Source organism: Panthera onca, chromosome F2, assembly GCF_046562875.1.
Source record: "Panthera onca isolate mPanOnc1 chromosome F2, mPanOnc1 haplotype 2, whole genome shotgun sequence".
In the NCBI taxonomy this organism is placed as follows: Eukaryota; Metazoa; Chordata; class Mammalia; order Carnivora; family Felidae; genus Panthera; species Panthera onca.
In genome coordinates, this window is record NC_138356.1 from 5,843,195 (window position 1) to 5,863,359 (window position 20,165).

The window sequence follows — 20,165 nt, forward strand, 5'->3', positions numbered from 1 at the left end:
CAATAACGAATAATTAAGAAATTAGAAGAATAACTTCACAAAACGGATATGAAGAGTCTCATAAACATATGGAAACCTGCTCATCCTTATTAACTATCAAACAAATACAAATTAAATTACAATGGCCTCCCACCCATCAGAATGACTAAAATTAAAAGCACCAAGAAAACCAAGTATCAGTGAGTTTGTTGAGCAAGTAGAACATTCGATGGTGGGTACAATCACTTTGAACGCTAGCAGCACGTTAGCAAACAACGTGCAAAGATATTCACAGCAGCCTGAGCCCCAACAGTCTAAAACCTGAAACAGTATCTGTAGATAAATAAGCCGTGGCATATCTGAACAACGGAAAACTGCTCAGCAATGAATACAAACCATTAACGCGTGCAATTACGTGAACGAATCTCAGGAACATAAGATGAATGAAGGAGGCCAGACACAATAGAAAACAAACTGTAATTCCATTTATTTAAGGTTCTAAAAGAAGCAAAGCAATCTATGGTTTTAAAGTCAGGATATTGGTTGATTTTATGGAAAAGCGACAATGACTGGGAGAAAGCATGAAGGAGGACTTCTTGGGGTGACACCATATTTTAAAATTTCACTTTGTGAAAATGTGCTAAAAATGAATGTGCGATAATTTGTACATTTTTTTTTTATTTTTAATGTTTATTTTTGAGAGTGAGACAGAGCATGAGCGGGGGAGGGGCAGAGAGAGAGCGAGGGAGACACAGAATCGGAAGCAGGCTCCAGGCTCTGAGCTGTCAGCACAGAGCCTGACGCGAGGCTCGAACCCACAGACCGCGAGATCACGACCTGAGCTGAAGTTGGACACTTAGCTGACTGGGCCAGCCAGCCGCCCCATAATTTGTGCATTTTCTAATATGTACATAACTCAGTAAACAAAAATCTATTATTAATTTTACTAATGAAGGTATCTGAGTCCAAGGTCACACCACAACTGGGGTGACCAAATTTCAACTCTGGCAAGGTGAATCTAGAAGATCACACTCCTGTCATGGTTGTAGCACCTCTACTTCCTTTTAAAATGCACGGACATATTCATGGTTTGGGTTACAGTAGCTCGGAAGTGTGTTTTAAAATCTGAGAAAGACACGTTATTTCCTCTACCTTCCATTCTTATTTCTCTTAACTTTCCTAGATATTCCTGGACACTGAACCTTCCCCATAAACTTAAAGTCCACTTTATTTAAAACAAACTGAACAAAAAAACTCAAGAGCTCCTCCTCACTCTCCAAAGCAAAATGCTTCATCGTGGCAACTTTGAGTGCAATTCATTAAGTGCAAGAATATATTAACATTATGATTGGAAATATTAAGAACAGTATGTCATGTCTTTTCATTGATTTATAATTTATGTTCTTAAATAGCATGTTATGTATTTTTTCTTGCTACTGAGACTGTAATGTATTTTCCATTTCTATTCCAAAGCAGGGCCCAGTGCCAAGAAATGTGCATGTTTATATATTTATCACATATCCAAGCCACCTTATCAAAATTCTTGATAGAGTTTTATTAAATCCTCTTGAACATTCCAAATATACAACCGTATCATCAACTAAAATGGATGTTTTTCACTTTCTTCCATTAATTTTACCACTTCATTTTCATTTTCTTATTTCAGTACATTTCTCAGTTCCAAAAGAATACTGAATAGTTGGATGGCGATTTATGCAAAAATGGCTCTAATGTTTTGCTGATTTGAAAGCGGATTATTTTCTATATTTGGCCAATTCTGTATCTTATTTATTTTGTTTCCTTCTAGAGCTAGTTTACTTGTTAGGAATAGCTGCTGGGGGTGCCTGGCTGGCTCAGTCAGCAGAGCGTGTAACTTGATCTCAGGATCATAAGTTCAAGCCCTACATTGGGTGTGGAGCCTACTTAATTAAAAAAAAAAAAAAAAAAAGGAAGAGCTGCTGAATTTTAACATGTCTCATCTGGACAATTTAACACGACTCTCTGCTTTCTCCGGTATTAATGACTGAGGCAATTAATTATATTAATAAATTTCCAAATACTGAACCACCCGTGCACTGCAATAATATATCCTCTTTGCTACTAAAATGTATTACTCTTTTGATACTCCTCTGGTTTTATCTGTAAGAAAAAATAAATACATTCCGGATTTTTGGGATACAAAAAACTAAATGTAGCCCATAAGAGCTTTCTGATTATGAGAGCGACATTAAAATATTTAATTTACTGTTTAATTATTATAAACACACATGAAGCTTACTGTTTTAACACATTTTGAATGATTCAGTGGCATTAGGTCATTCACACTGCCACGCAACCATGACCACTACCCATCTCCAGAAGTCTTTCATCATCCCAGAATGAAACTGCAGCCAATAAACAATGAACTCAACCCTCCCTCACCCCCCAGCCTTGGGTAACTATCCTATTTTCTGTCTCTATGAACCTGACGCTTCTAGGTACCTTGTGTAATTGGGATGGTATAAATATCTGTCCTTTGTGTTTGGTTTATTTCCCTTAGCATATCTATCCCTCGAGGCTCCTCCGTATTATGGTTAATATCAGAATTTCCTTCCAGACAAAGCTAAATAATATCCCATTGTATGGATATACCACATTCTGTTTCTTCATCCACTGGTGGACAGTTGGGTTGTTTCTACCATTTGGCTATAGGAAATAATTCTGGTATGAACATGTCATTACATTTTATACGTCATTATATTTTATTAAGTTTTCCTGAAATTATTAGCATTTAGCCGTGTTGACAGGCCAAGACAGATCTGACTTATCTGTCTCATAAATTAAAAAAAAAAATTTTTTTAATGTTGCTTTATTTTTGAGAGAGAGAGAGAGAGAGCGCGAGCATGAGCGGGGGTGGGGCAGACAGAGAGAAGGAGACACGGAATCAGAAGCAGGCTCCAGGCTCCGAGCTGTCAGCACAGAGCCCAACACGGGGCTCAAACTCACAAACCACGAGATCATGACCTGAGCGAAGTCAGAGGTTTAGCTGACTGAGCCACCCAGGCGCCCCTCTCATAATTTATTATAAATTTCACTTTTTTCTGTTTAATGTTTTGATATCCACTTTGTCATCTATAAATACTGCCATTAAAATTTTCTTGTACATTTATCTTTCTATAAAAAGAAAGTTGGCTAAATTAATTAACAAGCGGTATACTGGATTGTATTACTCTCATTACTTTATATTTAGTATCGCTTGTATTATATCGTTTCTGGATTTTTGCTAGATTAATGAAGTTATTATGCAATCGCTGCTACTCTTTATGCCCCCCCCCCCCCTTCCTATTTCTGTGTTGATCCTCGCCTGGAAGAACCTTCAGTGGTTTTTAACATGTCAACTTGCATCACTAGATATTGCTAGGACTGTTTATTTCTAGATTAATCCTCATTTCATCTTCTATTTAAATTGTTTTAATATAATGCATTTTAATATCACGCCTTCGTTCAATCTAGCTTTACTTATTCTTTTTGACTTGTCTCTCACTTAGAAGTTACATGTCCTATTTGATGATCCTTTGATTTTTGTACATTTTTCTTAGTATTATATTTTTCATCCAAATCAAAAAATATTACTTTTTAAATATGTAGGCTAAAGTTTTATTAGTTTATTTGTATACCAATATTCTTGCTCTCTTGAGTTAATCATAAAACAAATCTAAAGGACTCTTACAGAAATTCAGTTTACACAATTTGTTTTTTTAAAGTAACTTTGCCTTCTCAAAAACATTTCTAGACTGATGCTTATCAAGTATGTCCCAGAAATAGGAAGTTAATTCTTTTTATGTTGTATCCTATGTGAAAAATGGGGTAGTTTTCACAAATGTATATGCTACACTAAAACAAACGGCTGAGATTTACTTACAGAAGCAAACATTAACACTAAAGACTTGATATTTTGTTAATCTGTTTATTTTTATAAACGATAAATCCTCTTGTGTGGTTCTAAAGATAACATTTTTCCGTGTCGGAAAGTAAAGTAACCGTGTCTTGCTGATGACAGTTTAGGGCCAGGATCACAGTGAAGTACTGGCAATTCAAAAAGGAAAACGAAAGAGGCCTGCGCGACGACCCACGGAAATTACAGAAGCAACGTAAGAGGCATGTATTGTAAAGAGACTTTGTTCTCCTCCAGGGCCTAAATGTGGATATGGAAGAAAGAATCACATTTTTAAGAATTGTGTAAGCTCTCCCTCTGCTTCTGTCTACTCTAACACAGGTAACTTTACTCATCACAGCAGTGTTCAGAAACCATCACCTGCATACCATCATTTAGGAAAGAAGTGAAGAAATCATGGTTAAAACAGCTCTTCCACTCTAAAATCTTGTAACTGTTTGCAAATGTCGAATGACTAACAACGTAGGAATCTGAAAACCAGACACATCGACCAGCAAAACATCTCCTCACGTGGTTATTTTTGTGTTCTGCCTAACAATGTGTTTTTGCCAGCTACGTGAGGACAGCTGACACACGAGGTTCCGTTCGTTTCAGGTGTACCACTCTCTGCGTTGGGCTGTGCTCCCCGCAAGCACAGCCACCATCTGTCACCATCCACTTCTACTGTAACATCACCGTGTTCCTTATGCTGTACCTTATATTCCCACTAATTCATTCCATAACTGGAAGCGGCATCTCCCGGGCTTCCTCACCCATCCCCCAACACCCGTCCCCTCTGGCAACCACCCATTTGTTCTCTGTGTTGTTTAGACTGGAATGCTTTTAGGAACCATCCATTTGTTAGAACGTTCATCGATGCCTAAAATAAGCTGAAACCTCGTGAAAATATTACCAAGTATTCGAATAAGACATCGTTTTGTTAAGTGACCCACTTTTAATTTTAAACCACACTAGATGTAAAGAAGGACAATAATCACAAAAAATAACTATGATGATTTTTATCTTACCACTGCAAGTTGTGTCCTTGACGCAACGGTGTGAAAAACTGCAGGCATCATAAGAGATTCTTCAACTTTTATTTCCATGTCGTTTTCTGTCGAAAAGGTCGTTTTCGGAATAGCGGGTGGACGATCACATAAGATCATCTCTTTGTTAAAAAGAAAAATCGGATTTGTGTCCTGTGGCAATAAGACAGCCAAAGAAACTCCGGTGAAATGCTGTGAAATACCGGCCGCGCGCACTGCCCTCAACATAGGGGGCAGACACCCCTTCCTCCCGGACGCCGAGTGGCCAACTCCCCGGGCGGGGAGCCGGAGCGCGTGCGTCTGTGTGCGAGGGCTCGCGACACGTACCGTCCCAGCACTGTAGGTGCACACTCTTCGGTCCGCAGCCATGCATTCTCCTCCGTTGACCACCAGCACCTGATGCTGAATAGCAATCTTGTATTTGCTGTGAATGGCATGCTTGAGGTCTGCCACACTTTCGGGGGGAGGCACAAAAGATACTAGTTATTGACATTTCCCAGGGACAAAGTCCTCACTATCGAAGTGGCACTGTGTGAAAATACCTGACAGATACTAATTAATTTCACTCTCAAAACTTTCCCCAAAACAGTAGTGGAAAATATAACCTTCTTGTTTCTGGAATTAGACTCCATAAGCTGGCTGATCTCTTAGGTGAATAAATCAACCATGTGGTACGTCTAAAAGTAAGTCTATAAAATACAGGCAGTAGACATATTTATTTCTGTGCTCTTTATATAACATAGCAAAGGAATATGCTCAAATTAGCATCAGGTCTGTTAAAATTCTCAGAACACAGATGTCTGTTAAAATCCCCACATCACATTACACAAACTACATGAAGTATAAATCGAGAAACTGCTTCCTTTCCCTATCTTTCAGAAAATCATTGCTTTACAGGTAAAATTGTATTTTATAAAAACTAGAACTTTAAGAAAGAAAATAAATTCAAATTCCACTTTTAAAACTAAGAATATTAATTCCACAAATTATTCATAATATCTTCCGTGTCAGATTTATTTATTCTGTACTGCTATCCGGTCTTTGCTGTTAGGGCCAAAATATAAGCAGGAATAGTTGTTACTATTTCCTCTCTTGCTGTTTGGCCCCAAAACGTAGCCTCACTGCCCCTGACACCTCTCCCCACCTTTCACAAATATAGGAGGGCATTCATTAGTCAAATATTTGAATTCGCCGTAAAGTTGGAGAGTTATGAAGATGTACGAGTCTTCCTAAATTGGTTAAAAATAAACTGATTTTATTCTCGCAACAACAAACAAAACAAATACCACTGACTTTACTCATACAAAGGAATAAAAATCAACCACCAAAATACATGGGACCGACAATATTGCTTTATGTAGCTAGCAGTAATTTCCTTAGTGGTGTCCTGGGAAACTTAAGACGAGCAATCAACTATGAAAACTTCTTCTACTTGATAGAAATCAGTTCGTTTGTGGGTAAGTCTGTTTATCATGAATAACATATTCACACAAATGGAACAAAGCATAATTTTATGAATTTAACTTCAGCATTTTAGGAAGGATGGCAATTATACACGTAATATGCGGAGACCGAAGGTTTCAGATATCGCTACCCTTATTTAACAAAAAAAGTTTTCTCCAAATCAATACTTTAACTTTTTGCATATACAAAATGCGAAACTGATGACATTGAATGAAATACAGCTTACGTTTGCACTGTAAGTTCAGTGTCAAATGTCAGGGTAGTTCCAGTGTTAACCAGAAATACATATAACTTCATGATGATTTCTCTGGATTCTGTGAGCTTATACCTCACACTCTGATCTGGTTACTAACAGAAACAGATAAGAAGAACGGTCAGTTTTACAAACACAACAACAAATACAAATATCCTCCCATAAGACATGGTATAGTTGTACCACACAACAACAACGACGACGACGACGACGACCAAGTTTTTGAGGTCTAAGATGGTTAACCAGACAATTCGGCAAACCCATTGCTAAAAAAATCAACAGTAGTGAGACTAATAAAATGCATAATTGTTCTACATTTTAAAAATTAGCTTTAAGGAAGAGGTCAGCAATTAGAACAAAAATTAAGTGTACATTTCACACTGTTCTCATGTACCTTTCTATATTAAGAATTAAAATTAAACATTTGATCAAAGATCTTCCTAACTCAAGAAGTTCCTCCCCAGCTGGTTCCTTACAACAATAAAAACACTGTCTTAAGGTTAAACTTACTAGCAGCAAATAAGAGTAGCCACTACTTGCAAGTTAGGGGAAACGAGTTAGTTCCAACTCCTTCCACCAGCTGTCTCTTAATCTAAATTCCACCTCCACACTGAGTTAGAAATGCTCCACGAGAAACTGTGACCCTAACAGTTATATCATCTCCTTGAACAGTGGAAAGTGCACAGGTCTGGAGAAGAGAATATTCAAAACAACTCTGCCACAACTAGTTGTCCAAGTCAAAACCTCACAGAAGAAATAAACTTCCTCATTTATGAGAAGGGACAGAGTTCAAGATCTAGCATTTGATTTTAACAATTAGAGTAAAATTCCACCTAATTAATGAAAGTGATGAAAGATAATCAAGTCCTAGATGCTAGAATATATCTTTCTTTATGCTCTTTTGGAGGAAAATCATCAGGGAAGAAGGAAAAAACGAAGACAGCCTTAAAATAATGTTTGTAAAATCATTATTTTACATGCGCTAGATAAAAAAAAGTTACGAATTTAGGAACGGTGACTTACCGTCAGGCACTATGAAAAGGACTACCACTTTTCTTAAAAAGCAGATTAAAACTGGCTTATGTTTGCTTTGCTTGATATTGGCAACTGAATGGCATTACTGGTTAAACTCAGTGAACTGGAAAAGAAGAATTTCTGGATTATCACAGAGAGAAATAATTCGGTATATGACAACATATGGTTATTGTTCTCTTCCTTTAAAAATTCCCTCCTGAAACTCTGTCTGTCTGTCTTCCTACCTGCACATTCACTGAAACCACAAGAGTGTAATTTTGACCCATAGCCCTCCATTAAAAGACCTAAAACACGAGTCTCTAAAGAACTCTCCCAAACTGTCAAATTCTACAGCCATTTCTTAGTTCTTAAAATATAATGGTAAAAAAGAGCCCAGCTGTGGAGTCTGACCGCCTCGGGGTGTGATTTTGGCCCCGTTACTCGTATAGGATCTTGGGCAACTTTCCTAGTGGTCTGGATTTATTGTCTTATAAAATGAATAAAAGTGGGACCTGTGGCAGGCAGCCTCTAAAATCGCCCCTCCGCCCCCAGGTATCCACACCCCGGCGACACCCCCGGGAATCCACACTCCGGTGACACCCCACTTCTACGAGGCGTGGGCAGGGCCCATGGTCTGTGTCCAGCCGATGAAATACGGCAAGGTTAACGAGATGTCACACGACTGCTGTTCAAGATTGTAACTTGCCCGGTGCCAGCTGACTCCCTCCCTTGCCAGCTCCGATAAGCAATGAGCTGCCACGGAGGGGCCCGTGTGGCCAGAAACTGAAGTCAGCCTCGGGAAGAGGCCGAGGCTCTGGGTCTGACGGGCTGCGAGGAGCTGACCCTGACAACCACCACTGAGCCCGGAAGCGGGATCCCTCGCTGGCTGGGCCTCAGACGAGACCCCGGCCCCGGCAGGCGCGTTCACTGCGATCTTCTGACAGACCTCCATACACAGGACCCAGCTGACGTATGCCCGGAAAGTGGACTGAAACGTTTCTTATACTCAGCAAAAGATAATACACACAGCACCCCACATCACAGGGATATTACAAGAATTAAGGGAGACAAAGTACATATTAGCACAGCACTCGGCAGGGAGTAAGAATTCAATAAACAACCCTAGTACCCCTGCTTGGGCTCCTTCTCCTCTGCCAACTCTCCAGGGTTTGGGTGGGACCTCACCCCCCCCCGCCCCCCGCCCCGCCCAAATCCAAGAGTACACTTTATCTTACAGGTTAAACGAAGTTCTCTTGTTTTCTGAAGGATTCGGTAGCTAAAAGTACGGTGACTAAAATGGAAGGAATATCGGTACCAGAGATGATTCATTAATTCATTAATTCATCTACACAGAACAAACGCTTATCGAGTTTATGTATTCTGTGAACAAAACAGACAAGATCTTTCCCCTGGTGGTGATCACAATCTTGAAGGAGAAAAAGAAATTAAACGCAAAGAAAGCAAACATAAGTTGCAATAAATGCAACGAAAGAGGAGTGTGGGTACCAAGAAGGACCTACTTTGCATGTGGATAATCAAAGTAGAGCTCTATGTAGGTTACATTTAAACGGGGTCATGGGGATGAGATGAAGACTGTCCTGCGAAGGTGGAGGGAAACAGTACAAGAAGACACAACATTTGTGAGCCTAAATATAAAATCTTTGTCATAATCACTACATTATTCGAAGTTTTTGCTTTTGTTTCCTTTTAAATACTGTTTACCTTTTTTGTTTTGGTATAACTTCACACTTAGTCAAAAGTTACAGAAATAGTACAAGAAACTCCCTTGCACCCTTTACCCAGTGTTGCCAACTCGGTACGTTGTGCTCCATTTGCTTTATCATTTGGGCCACTTAATGCTCCATGCCTGCCCCCCTCCCTCCCTCCCCCACCTCTCTCTATAGATACACGTATATTTATACAAATAACCATATACACATAAATACATACGCACAAGACGTATTTTTCTGAACTATCTAAGAGTAACCTGCAGACAGAGTGGCTCATTCTTCATAAATATTTCAGGATGCATACATCCTAACAGCAAGAATTTTCTCATACATGACCAGAGTTCATTCATCAAATCATAAAATTTACCATAGATGCCATATTCTTATCTAATCCACAGTCCATACTCAAATTATTGCCCCAATGATACCAGTCTTCCCCCTCAATCTAGGATCCAATTCGGGATAATATACTGTATTTAATCGTTAAATCTATTTAATCTCCTTCAATCTGGAATACTTCATCGATCTTTTTCTTTTCATGATCTAGGTATAATACTGCCCATAGTTCATCAGAGGCTTTAGAAATTACTGTAAAGATGTCCTAGTGCCATTCTCCTATTCCATCATCCTTACAGTAAACAAGGGAAACTCTGATAAATGCAGCAGCTACTATGTGCCTTTGAAGGAACACCGATCTCTTCACCTGGTGCTCACCCTGAGTAACAGCTCAACCTAAAAAGCACAATCGTTAACAATGCTTACAAAAACAGCTACACAAAGCGTATGTGAGAATCAGTCTATATGCAGAATTCATGAATAACGTAAGATGATTTCAAGGATTTCAAGGAGAGTTTTGATTGCTGTGGCCCCAGACCTAGGCTATGCTTTTGCTCCACTGTACAGGCAGACTGGATAACACTACTTGTCTTTTGTCATTCAGCTCATTTCTAACAGTCCTAAGTGATGGCAATGACAATCATTTGAGAAGCACCTCCTGACCTACCTGATAGAACACCCAATGTCTTCCTCCATTACCTATGATTTAAAGCCCTTGAACTGGCGACTTTGACGAGAGGCCTCCTTCTGAGGCTTCACTCTCTAAATCCTCATTTATTGCCAACTACCACCCAGGATGTAGGCTAGAAAGCATAAGAGAAAAACTAAGTAGTAAAATGAATCATAACTGCTCCATGGTCTTACCACCCCAGTGTTCTTTGAATCGATGTCAGCCTACTGGTAATCCTACAATTGGTATGGAACCACAAAAGACCCCAAATAGCCAAAGCAATCCTGAAAAAAAAAACAAAACTGGAGGTATCACAATCCCAGATTTCAAGATATGCTACAAAGCTATAGTAATCTAAACAGTATGGTCCTGGCACAAAAAGAGACACACAGATCAACAGAACCGAACAGAGAGCTCAGAAATAAACCCACAATTATAGGATCAATTAATCTTCAACAAAGGAGGCAAGAATATGCAGTGGGAAAGACAGTCTCTTCAACAAACGGTGTTGGGGAAACTGGACAGCTACATGCAAAACGATGAAACTTGGACCACTTTCTTCACACCATACACAAAAATAAACTCAAACTGGATTAAGACCTAAATGTGAGACCTGAAACCTTAAAAATCCTAGAAGAGAGCACAGGCACCCATTTGTCTGACATCAACTATAGCAACTTATTTCTAGGTATGTCTCCTGAGGCAAGGGAAACAAAAGCAAAAATAAACCATTGGGACTACATCAAAATAAACAGTGCACGGCAACAGAAATAGTCAAGAAAACTAAGACAAGCTACTGAACAGGGGAAGATATTTGTGAATGACATGTGTGACAAGTGGTAAATATCCAAAATCCATAAAGAACTTCTATAACTCAACACCAAAAAAACCCAAATGATCCAATTAAAAAAAAAAAAAAAAAAAAAAAAAAAAAGATGAACAGGTATTTCTCCAGACCTACAAGATGGCCAACAGATACATGAAAAGATGCTCCACATCACTCATCATCAGGGAAACACAAATCAAAACCGCAATGAGATATCACCTCATACCTGTCAGAATGGCTAAAATCAACAACACGAGAAACACCAAGTGCTGGCGAGGATGTGGAGAAAAAGGAATCCTCCTGCACATCTGGTGGGAATGCAAACTAGCACAGCCACTGTGGAAAACAGCATGGAGGCTCCTCAAAAAAGTAAAAATAGAACTACCATATGATCCAGTAATTCCTCTACTGGGTATTTACCCAAAGAATATAAAAACACTAACTGGAAAAGATATGTGCACCCCTATGTTTACTGCAGCATTATTTACAATAGCCAAGTTATGAAAGCAGCCTGAGTGCCCACTCATAGATGAATGGACAAAGATGATGTACACACACACACACACACACACACACACACACAGTCACAAAAAAGAGTGAAATCCTGCCATTTGCAACAACACAGATAGATCTAGGCAACAACACAGATAGCTCTAGAGGGTATCTTTATAAGTGAAATAAGTCATTCAGAGAAAGACAAATACCATATGATCTCGCTCATATATAGAATGTAAGAAACAAAACAAGTGAACAAGGAAAAAAATAAACAAACAAAAAAACAGACTTTTTATGAGAAGAAACTGATGGTTACCAGAGGGGAAGAGGGCGGAGGGATGGGTGAAATAAACAGGTAAAGGATTAAGAGTTCCCTTATGATGAGCACTGAGTAATGTGTAGAATTGTTGAATTACTACATGATACACCTGAAACGAATATAACACTCTGTGTCAAGTAAACTAAAATTGAAATTAAAAAGAAGACAAAACCAGAAACATAAAATAAAAAAGGGAACAGCAAAACAAAACAACCCAGGCTAATAGCTTCCATGACCACAAAATCTTCTTTATTCATTTCATACGTCCTAAGTACACGGCACATAAAATAATCATCACTAACGCTTACTGAGTGGTTCGTTATATGCCAGCCATTATGCTCAGTAGTTTTATATGCAACGTTTCCCTTATTTTTCGTAACAGAAGATATCCATATTATTGCTGTTTTCTTTTGAAGGTGAGGAAACAGATTCAGAGATTACTCGACTTGCCTACAAGTAGAAACTTGGTAAATATGAGATCCAAGAGTCTGAACCCACCTCAGTTTACACCATTAATTCAATAAAAATTTCACCTGAGAATATAGTATACCCTGGGCATTTTCTTAGCTTCAGATGTTAAAGAGCACACAATACGATAAAATTGCCTACTCTCATGAAGCCTACATCCTACTGGGCAACATGAAAATTTTATATCTACACAAACTCCATCTACTTTCAAAAAGAATAGCTACAAAAATGCAATTATTTATATTTAAAAACAATTCCAAAACATATGCTTGCACTCTTCTATGTTTTATTCGTTAACGATACGGACATTGTTGACTTAGCAATAACTACCACTGATTGGAAACGTGAACTGAAGACCTATACCAGCTACATATCCTCACAATTTCTACTGTGCGAAGGGTTGGTGTTATCCCCATCAACTCAATAACAAAACTGTGGATTCTAAAAAAAGTTCACTTCTCTCTCAAAGTCACGTAACAAAAACAACCAGAGTTCAAATCGATGGCCGGATCAAGAAGGAAAGGAGAACACGAACAGGTGCTGCTAAAACATCTAGGAAGCACATCCCATGACTTGCTATTTTATTGTTCCTTTACAAATCCCGATACTCACCCCCCCTCACACACTCAACAATTCTATCACTTTCTACAACCAGTTTTAAGTCTTCATTTTCCTAAGGGTGCCCGGGTGGCTCAGGAGGTTATGCGTCCGACTTCGGCTCAGGTCATGATCTCAGTCGGTGGGTTTGAGCCCCACGTCGGGCTCTGTGCGGACAGCTCAGAGCCAGGAGCCTGCTTCGGATCCTGTGTCTCCCTCTCTCTCTGCCTCTCCCCTGCTCACGTTCTCTCTCTCTCAAAAATAAATAAACATTAAAAAAAAGTCTTCATTTTCCTAAATATAATAGAAAACAATTCTAAAATTAAGTAAGGGGGGGTGGGATGGCAGAACACTTCAAAATTTAACACGGTAACGTTTTCCAATGAAAAGTCACCATCCAAGAACTGGTGTGCACCCAGGTTATGGGAGAACAAGATTCCCTTGGGTACACAGATAACACGGTTCCCTGCACACAGACTGGAAATTCTTCCATACTGTGGGTCATCTTTGCATGGTGGGATTCTCCAAAAACTTCACAGATAAAGGGATGTACACAGAAGAACTTGCCCATGGTAGCCAAGAAGAACACGGGCGAGTGAAAATGCTGCCAGTGGCCTCCTTTGCTCTGCAGCCCACACAGGCTGTGGGGGCACCGTTCCAAGGGACAGGTGGAGTTGCTAAGACCCACCTCCACTCCCAGTGCTGTGTTCGCTACTCAGGGTACACACTGGGGGCCACCGCCACGTCAGGGACTCTGCAGCTTCCGCTGGCGGCAAGGAGCGAAACCAGCCCTGGAATGGGAGCCCCAGGTCACCTGGCCTCCTGCCGCACCTTCAGGAAGAAGGGCACCCCAGGATCTGGGAGCCTCTGGACACAGAGTAAAACTTACTGATTGGCCTCTTCCCCCAGCCTGCCAGGCCCCTATCCCTCAGGTGGCCCCCGTGTGTCCAGGAAAAAAAGCTTCAACCGATGGCAACTGAACACAAAGCGTGCCCAGCACCCTGGATGGCCCATTCTGGACACACGGGACAGGGCAAGGCAGTTTTTTCTTTCGTGATGTAAACACCTACTTAAAAGCCTTGATCTTGCCTCTTAACCAGCAAGGCCTAAATACTTATCTGGTCCTTTATAGAAAAAGTTTGGCGGCTTCTGCTCTAAGCCTTGAGCAACTGTGGCCAGCTCAGCGAGAGCTTGCACAGCCCGGCTTATCACCAGGCACCAAACAGTCAAGAGCTGAAGCCGCGCGGCAGACACGCTGCGTGCAACGGTAACACCGCATGGAAATGACAGCAGCAAGAGCAAACAGGAAGCCCTCCAGGAGACAGGCCCAATTTCCTGGCTTTCTTTCTAACAGATGACACGACTCTGGGCAGGTCACAGTAATCATTCATTTTCTGACTTTGGGGAAGCGTGAAGTCCAAAAAAAGGATGAATCTTTCCATTACCCGCTTCACCATTTGAGCATCAAAGGACGTGATCTTTCTCCTCAAAACTGGCGCGTGGGACAGTGTTACAACAAGTGCCTAAGGGTTAATGGCTTTGTTTTTTTTTTAAAGGAGTTCCTATTAATTAGTAAGAAAATCGCAAAAATCCACAATAAATAGTGCAAGAGAAAGTTATTAAAACAGGTAACCAGTGAGGAAAATACATGAAACCTCTTCAGTGATCAAAGAAATACAAATCTCAAAAAGAGATCTTCACCCATCAAACAAACAAGGGTTCCAGCCTAAGATCCCTAGATTTTTAATCTAAGGGAAGAAATACAATACAAAAAGAAAGGACTTTAGAAATGCTCGACCCAAAAATGTCTCTTTGCACAAAACACACACTGCGCAGCCCCCTGAAACAGAGGCAGTGACAACCCAAGAGCACTAAGTACCCACACTGTCTTGTGTAGAAAAGAATCAATCTTGTCCAAAGAGAGGTCTGGCCTTGAACCTTGGCTACAAGGAGGGGAACTGTAGGTCTCTGGAATGTCCTGCTTGATAGGAGTGTCTTTGTCCGGGGGTTTTAGAACAGTCTAACGACGGGATTTATGACAGGGCCGGGAGGACACACGGTATCGGCTCCCGTCTCCAGAAAAAATGGAGACCAAAGGACATTAGCTGGACCTCCAGGAAGAGCCAGAGAGTGAAGTCAGCCGCCTTGTAAAGGTGATAGGGCCCCAATAAAAACTCTGCACACCAAAGGCCCAGGTAAGCTTTCGGGGTGAGCATTACTCTAGGTAGCGTCACCCCCTCTGGCTAAGAGAAAGGAATGCTGTCCCCGACTATGGGAGAGGGCAACCAGAGCTCTGTTCTCTTCCACACGCTGCTCTATGTACATCTTCCCTTGCCTGCTTTTCATGTTAATTTGTATCCTTTCACTACATAAAACCATAAATAGTATAGCATTTTCCCCAAAGTCTGTGATCCACTCTAGGGAATTCTCGAGCCAGAAGGTGGTTGTGGGGACCCTGAATTTGTAGTCAGCTGACCTGAAGTGAGGGCGGGCCTGGACACCACCCAACAGGTGGCCAGTATCCAAAGTGAGAGCAGTCTTGTGGAGGTGGACCTTCTAACTCTAGAGTCGACTAGAATCATCGTACGCCTATGTTGTGGTTTCTAAAAGGAACCTTTGGCGAAGTGACTGATTCCAAAAGTCTCAAGTAGAAAATGTACTAACACCTAAGCCTAGAACAGGGACATGTGCCATACAGCAAAGAAGCTATCAAACACTAATAAGAAAGACCATGTCAAAAGGGCAAAGAAATCAGCCTGAGGGGGGGGCTTCCATGACTAAGATGGGGCAGTCTGCGCATCAAAAGAATAAACACTTAGCATAGAGCCCATAAATGTTCACGTTCACAATGATACAAAAAAGGAAGGACAAATCCTCAGTGACTTACAGTAGCAACTCATTCTGAAACTAAAAACGGAAAGGATTTAAGCATTTATCCTCTCTTTCCTACATAAATTATACTTCAGGGTAACCAATGATAAAGAAACACCTTTTTATAGAAAAGCTATTACTACAGACAGAGTATGGAAAATAACAATTTGACAACGAAATAATGGATCTAGACATCAAGAGACGCTAAAATAAGTAGAAGAAATCTGGCAGATAAACTAAGCCGACAAACACGAACACACCCATCACTTGTCACACCGCTAGGCTCGTGTCTCTAGGTGTTTCAACCGGAAGTATACCTAGAAAATATTCTCACCCACCTCCCCCGAAAAACACAAACCCAAATTTATTAGACTCTACCTCTACCTACGGTTACCAATTTACAGGTAACATGGGGTACAGAGAGAAAAGAAAAATACTGTAAGAAAAACAATCAGCTAAATTCGGAGAAATAAACATTCTATAGAACAATGAGCTAGATTAACAAATGGCTTCAAAAAGAGAGGAAGAATTCTACTTATTAAAAGAGATGTCAAAGGCATCATAATCAAATGTAACGTGTGGATGTGTTTGGATTCTGAATCAAACTGTTAAAAAAAAACATTTTTGAAGTGTAGAAATCTAAAGATGGATTAGGCATTAGATTACACTGAAGAATTCCCATTCCTTTGCAGGATGATAATGGCATTTCAGTTATGAAATAACGAATTCTGAAAACTTAATATGTAAAATAGTATTTGAGATGTTTTAAAACAGTCTAGCAAAAACAAAGTCAGGAAGCGGGAGAGAGAGGGAAAAGTCAGTTGGGCAGAAGGACAGATAAGCTCAGCCAAATGCCGGTAACTATTAAAGCAAATGAGATGGGACAGTTGAGAAATTCCCTATAATATTCTCTCTATGTAGGACAAACAGATGGTTACCAGAGGGGAAGAGGTGGGGGGATGGGTGAAATAGGTGATGGGGATTAAGGAGTGCACCTGTGATGACGAGCGCCCGGTGACGGATGGACGTGTTGGATCACTATATTGCACACTAAGACTGTATGGTAACCAACTGGAATTAAAATAAAAACTTAACAAATATATATTCTCGCTACTTTTGTATATGTTTGCAGATTTCCATAAGACGGTACAAAAAATACCACAAGCATTTTGACGATCATACTCAACATTCACATTATAGGTGGGAATCTACTATAATTACGACCTTGCTGGAAAAGCAATTGGTGTTCATGGAGTAGGTAGGTAAGTTTTATAAGCACACATTTCTCTTCACCTAGTAATTGTATCGTAAAAATCATCTTACAGAAATAATCTGAAGTATAGTTGAAGTATACACAAAACACTTCATTACTTGTGAATACTTTTAAAAATACTTGCCTACTCAACTATTCACATGGTAAAATAGGATATACGATAATATTTAACAAGGTTACGATGTTGAACGAATACAGTACACGCAACAGAATTACAATGCGCAAAAAGAATAAAGGAAAAATGATGACAGAGAAAATACACCAAAACAGTAAAAATAAGTACCTCTGTATTGGAATTAGTAAAAATCTAGTTAAACAATTAGCTGCTGCCAGAATACCTCACCTTCCCGGTTATCATGTGACCTAAAGTGAGGGAAAAATAATGGACTTTTATGTAGGAAGAGTTTAACGCACCTGATTTAAATTCTTATTCTGCCATTTACACGCTGAGCGAGTTAAGTAACGTACACGCCCTAAGATTCAGTTTTCTCATCTCAAAAGGACAGAAAACATTTTCCTTGCTGGGCTATTGTGCGCATATCTGTTCTTCAAAATTAATAAGACTAAAATTGTAAGAGAAGGGGAAATGGCGGGGAGAGGGGAGGGCCTGTATGGCCCATAACTGAAACAAGACTGGCCATGAGATAACCACAGACACAAAATGATGGACGCAAAATGATGTTTACGTGTGGCTCAATACTCTACTCCCTTTTTGTGTTAATTTCTGTAATAAGTAAATATAAATATACAAGAATAAAATTTACAGAGCAGTTCAGATGTTCCTCATCCCTACAAAAGAAGAAAAATGATCCAGCTAAAAGTGTGGCTCAATAATCTGTTTTTTCTGTATTTTGGTTGGATGGCTTCATTTTTGCTTTTTTGAGCAATGCTAGGACTTATTCACTAAAGCAAGCACATCCTATAAAAGGCTGCCGTAAAGAACCTTGTCTGCTCTGAAACCTAACCCCTAACAGTGCCTAACAAAGGGCTACATGCATGTGAGAAACTCTGTGTCCTACACTTCCCACCATCCATGCTGGACAAAAATTTAACTTCCCCCCACATCTATTGGTCATATTTTCTCATGTTGATAGTGAGTTGTTGAAACACTTTCTAAAAGCAGCTTTTCACTGTGGTAAAACAGAGCTGAGAAATTTTCTTTCCCATAATTTCTCAAAGAGACTTGTCAACTTGTTAAATAAGTCTGGACCCAGCATATCAAATCTCAGCAGATCGTATTTGTAGCTAGTGCATAAACATGAGGATATGCAAATTGTGTATACATGTATGGACTTTGTGAACAATAATTTCAGTCAATGAAAATCACAACTTCCTATAAGTAAGCATGTATATACAGAAATATAAAAATCAAACTTCTGTTTTATACCAACATCTAATCAATATACAATATAAAGGATATGCAGAGCTTTCTTACTCTCAGCCTTAATTCTTCAGCAAAAATCACCACAGACATGAAAAATAAAATTTACTTTTGAGTTAACAGTTTCCCTGGACCTAACATTGCAATGAGAAAAAATCTGACCTTGATGGTACCCAAGGTGCCCACCTATGCAAGAGTCTGTAAGATACAGTTTATGTACAGGGTTGAAACTATCTATTTAGAGAAACAGACAAAATTGAATCTCTCTCTCTTTTTTTTTATGTTTATTTTGAGAGAGAGAGCACGTGTCCATGCGAGTGCAGGGGAGGAGCAAAGGGGGGGGCGGGAGGGAGGGGGAGGAGAGAGAATCCCAAGCAGGCTCTGCACTGTCAGCACAGAGCCTGACACAGGACTCGATCCCACAAACCACAGACCGTGACCTGAGCTGAAACCAAGAGTCAGACGCTTAACCGACTGAGCCGCCCAGGGGCCCCCTGTCACCACACAGCTGGATTTCCATCTGCTAATGTGTAAAATGGGAATGTTAACAATACCCGTCTCGTAAAGCTTTGTGGACAGCAAGTAAAATTATCTATGCAATGAGCTTAATATTTAGCACAATGCCAAGTGCACATTACATACTCCAAAGTGTTACCTAGGAACAGGAAGTCACTCTTGAAACACAACAGGGAGTACTCAAGGGCATCTATTGAGTGAATAAGCTCTCGTGAGGAAAAGTACCCTTAGCATACCCCTTGCAAGTACCCAACAAAACAGAGATCAAACAGTTAACTGAGAAAGATCTCAACCAACTAGCTTTTGGTAGTTTCCTTAGAGCCAAGGTATCCCAAGGCTCTTTAATTAAAAACCAAACACAATATAATAATAATCAACCCTACCTTAAGCAGAACTTCCTCTACTGAAGTGTCACTCCTGCTGACCTCTTTGGGTTCACAAGATAATTAAGATGCCATCTGTGTGACCAGAGTGCTTGGTCTGTGTACTTCCTTCTTCCCCTTATTCCCATCCAGTGCTTCCTCCTACGTGCCCGAGCCCTGACAATAACCTACCTGAGCTCCTTCTACCGGTAGATTTCATCTCAAATCCATCCTGGAGGACACAACCAACTAAATCATCTTAGGTCTTAGTTTAATGTCACTTTACTTCTCCCCAACTAAAAATGCTTCATAACATCTACTCAACTGTCTACACTCCTTGGAGTAAACAACCCAAGACTGCCTTTCTGTGCCTCATGACATGAAGCTCCACACCAAGGAAACCCACCTCCTGATGAGAGATGAATAAGCCTTGGTCCTTCATGTCATCTCACTGCATCCATTTTGTAACCATGAAGTCACAAACATCCTGTGTCACAAATTCTCCACCAATCTACTGGCTGCCAACAATCTTCCTTAGGCTCTTAAAACCCACACTTAAAATTTTTTTAATGTTTATTTATTTTTGAGAGGCAGGGAGAGAGAGAGAAAGTGCGAGGAGGGGAGGGGCGGGGGGGGGGGGGTGCGGGGACAC

General features: G+C 40.1%; 1 protein-coding gene across 3 annotated transcripts in view; it reads right to left on the reverse strand.

Moving 5' to 3' along the window:
- RB1CC1 (RB1 inducible coiled-coil 1) overlaps positions 1–20,165 on the reverse strand; it is a 91,148-nt gene that overhangs the window by 59,178 nt on the left and 11,805 nt on the right. For all 3 annotated transcript variants that reach the window (XM_060610525.3, XM_060610524.3, XM_060610526.3), the window contains exons 2-5: positions 7,679–7,793; positions 6,629–6,750; positions 5,266–5,392; positions 4,921–5,091 (exon numbers count right to left, since the gene is read on the reverse strand). In XM_060610525.3, coding sequence (XP_060466508.2) covers positions 4,921–5,091; positions 5,266–5,392; positions 6,629–6,699 — 369 coding nt within the window. In that variant the 5' untranslated portion in view covers positions 6,700–6,750; positions 7,679–7,793. The remainder of the gene's footprint in view (positions 1–4,920; positions 5,092–5,265; positions 5,393–6,628; positions 6,751–7,678; positions 7,794–20,165) is intronic.